Raw genomic sequence first — 3,743 nt, forward strand, 5'->3', positions numbered from 1 at the left:
GTGTTACAAAAGATACCATCAAGAAAATGAAAAGACAACCCAAAAAATGTAAGAAAATATTTTCAAACCATATATCTAAGAGACTTGTATTTAGAAAATATTATGGGGCATTTTGGGTGAGTTAGTTGGTCAGGCAGCCTGACTCTTGATTTCAGCTCAGGTCATGATCTCAGGGTCTTGAGATATAACCCCACAACAGGCTTCATTCTGGGCATGGAGCTGACTTGAGATTCTTTCTTCCTCTCCCTCTGCCTCTCCCCCATTGGCATGGGCACACACACTCTGTCTCAAAAAAAAATTTTTTTTTAATTAAACAGATATATAAGTATTTTGGGTTAGTTTCAGTGTATCAGTAGTGATGCTATTGGGTAAAAATGCCTGGGAGCACTCACCTGGGCTTAAAATATTTGTGTCTAGCCCTACAGATATATATTTTTTTGATCAGAGCCATTATTGTAGCTGGACCAGTGCCCTTGCTTCTTATTATCATTACAAGACACACCTCAGCAACAACTATCAGGAAACTTTGAAAGAAAAACAGTATTTATTACAAGTCCTGGAGGTTACACAGCACATCTGGGGCCACATAGCAAGGTCATGGGTAGAGAGAAAGAGAGAGTGGACCTGGAGTTCTACCTTTATTAGGGTTGAGACTGAGATGCCAAAGTTTCAAGGGTTCACTTTTAATTGATTAATTTAAAACATAACAATGAGCGCCTTTTTTGTGGAATCTGAGTGAGCCCTTGCAGAATTTGCTTCCCCTCTCTAGAACCGGGTCACCATGGCAACTGGACTGAAATTGATGAGAGCAATTAGAGTTTTTGAATTTGGTGGACCAGAAGTGCTGAAACTCCAGTCGGATGTGGCAGTACCAACTCCAAAAGACCACCAGGTTCTAATCAAGGTCCATGCATGTGGTGTAAACCCAGTGGAAACATATATTCGTTCTGGTACTCACAAGATAAAACCACTCTTACCCTATACACCTGGTTCAGATGTAGCTGGGGTAATAGAAGCTGTTGGAGATAATGCATCTACTTTCAAGAAAGGTGACAGAGTTTTCACTACCAGCACCATCTCTGGGGGCTATGCCGAGTATGCTCTTGCAGCAGATCACACTGTTTACCCACTGCCAGAAAAACTGGACTTTAAACAAGGAGCTGCCATCTAGAATAGAAGGAGAGATAAAGGTCTTCCCAAACAAACAAAAACTGAAGGAATTTGTCACCACTAAACCAGCCCTACAAGAGACCCTAAGGGGGACCCTGTGAGACAAAGTACCAGAGACATCACTACAAGCATAAAACATACAGACATCACAATGACTCTAAACCCGTATCTTTCTATAATAACACTGAATGTAAATGGATTAAATGCGCCAACCAAAAGACTTAGGGTATCAGAATGGATAAAAAAACAAGACCCATCTATTTGCTGTCTACAAGAGACTCATTTTAGACCTGAGGACACCTTTAGATTCAGAGTGAGGGGATGGAGAACTGTTTATCATGCTACTGGAAGCCAAAAGAAAGCTGGAGTAGCCATACTTATATCAGACAAACTAGACTTTAAATTCAAGGCTGTAACAAGAGATGAAGAAGGGCATTATATAATAGTTACAGGGTCTATCCATCAGGAAGAGCTAACAATTATAAATGTCTATGCGCCGAATACCGGAGCCCGCAAATATATAAAACAATTACTCATAAACATAAGCAACCTTATGGATAAGAATGTCGTAATTGCAGGGGACTTTAACACCCCACTTACAGAAATGGATAGATCATCTAGACACACGGTCAATAAAGAAACAAGGGCCCTGAATGAAACATTGGATCAGATGGACTTGACAGATCTATTTAGAACTCTGCATCCCAAAGCAACAGAATATGCTTTCTTCTCGAGTGCACATGGAACATTCTCCAAGATAGATCATATACTGGGTCACAAAACAGCCCTTCATAAGTTTACAAGAATTGAAATTATACCATGCATACTTTCAGACCACAATGCTATGAAGCTTGAAATCAACCACAGGAAAAAGTCTGGAAAACCTCCAAAAGCATGGAGGTTAAAGAACACCCTACTAACGAATGAGTGGGTCAACCAGGCAATTAGAGAAGAAATCAAAAAATATATGGAAACAAACGAAAATGAAAATACAACAATCCAAACGCTTTGGGACGCAGTGAAGGCAGTCCTGAGAGGAAAATACATTGCAATCCAGGCCTATCTCAAGAAACAAGAAAAATCCCAAATACAAAATCTAACAGCACACCTAAAGGAAATAGAAGCAGAACAGCAAAGGCAGCCTAAACCCAGCAGAAGAAGAGAAATAATAAAGATCAGAGCAGAAATAAACAATATAGAATCTAAAAAAACTGTAGAGCAGATCAACGAAACCAAGAGTTGGTTTTTTGAAAAAATAAACAAAATTGACAAACCGCTAGCCAGGCTTCTCAAAAAGAAAAGGGAGATGACCCAAATAGATAAAATCATGAATGAAAATGGAATGATTACAACCAATCCCTCAGAGATACAAACAATTATCAGGGAATACTATGAAAAATTATATGCCAACAAATTGGACAACCTGGAAGAAATGGACAAATTCCTGAACACCCACACTCTTCCAAAACTCAATCAGGAGGAAATAGAAAGCTTGAACAGACCCATAACCAGCGAAGAAATTGAATCGGTTATCAAAAATCTCCCAACAAATAAGAGTCCAGGACCAGATGGCTTCCCAGGGGAGTTCTACCAGACGTTTAAAGCAGAGATAATACCTATCCTTCTCAAGCTATTCCAAGAAATAGAAAGGGAAGGAAAACGTCCAGACTCATTCTATGAAGCCAGTATTACTTTGATTCCTAAACCAGACAGAGACCCAGTAAAAAAAGAGAACTACAGGCCAATATCCCTGATGAATATGGATGCAAAAATTCTCAATAAGATACTAGCAAATCGAATCCAACAGCATATAAAAAGAATTATTCACCATGATCAAGTGGGATTCATTCCTGGGATGCAGGGCTGGTTCAACATTCGCAAATCAATCAACGTGATACATCACATTAACAAAAAAAAAGAGAAGAACCATATGATCCTGTCAATCGATGCAGAAAAGGCCTTTGACAAAATCCAGCACCCTTTCTTAATAAAAACCCTTGAGAAAGTCGGGATAGAAGGAACATACTTAAAGGTCATAAAAGCCATTTATGAAAAGCCCACAGCTAACATCATCCTCAACGGGGAAAAACTGAGAGCTTTTTCCCTGAGATCAGGAACACGACAGGGATGCCCACTCTCACCGCTGTTGTTTAACATAGTGCTGGAAGTTCTAGCATCAGCAATCAGACAACAAAAGGAAATCAAAGGCATCAAAATTGGCAAAGATGAAGTCAAGCTTTCGCTTTTTGCAGATGACATGATATTATACATGGAAAATCCGATAGACTCCACCAAAAGTCTGCTAGAACTGATACATGAATTCAAAGTTGCAGGATACAAAATCAATGTACAGAAATCAGTTGCATTCTTATACACTAACAATGAAGCAACAGAAAGACAAATAAAGAAACTGATCCCATTCACAATTGCACCAAGAAGCATAAAAGACCTAGGAATAAATCTAACCAAAGATGTAAAGGATCTGTATGCTGAAAACTATAGAAAGCTTATGAAGGTAATTGAAGAAGATTTAAAGAAATGGAAAGACATTCCCTGCTCATGGATTGGAAAAA

The 3,743-nt window shown here is 39.0% G+C and overlaps 1 protein-coding gene across 1 annotated transcript; it reads left to right on the top strand.

Moving 5' to 3' along the window:
* Window positions 1-752: 752 nt before the first annotated feature.
* LOC124521615 (quinone oxidoreductase-like) lies at window positions 753-1,171 on the top strand. The gene has a single exon (XM_047092602.1). It carries the CDS (start codon window positions 782-784, stop codon window positions 1,169-1,171), a length of 390 nt encoding a protein of 129 aa, XP_046948558.1. The 5' UTR covers window positions 753-781.
* The last annotated feature ends 2,572 nt before the right edge of the window (window positions 1,172-3,743 follow it).

The sequence above is a fragment of the Lynx rufus genome, unplaced genomic scaffold (assembly GCF_022079265.1).
Source record: "Lynx rufus isolate CCGP_SWC_20201006 ecotype Redwood Valley unplaced genomic scaffold, mLynRuf1.p SCAF_30, whole genome shotgun sequence".
NCBI classification, from domain to species: Eukaryota; Metazoa; Chordata; class Mammalia; order Carnivora; family Felidae; genus Lynx; species Lynx rufus.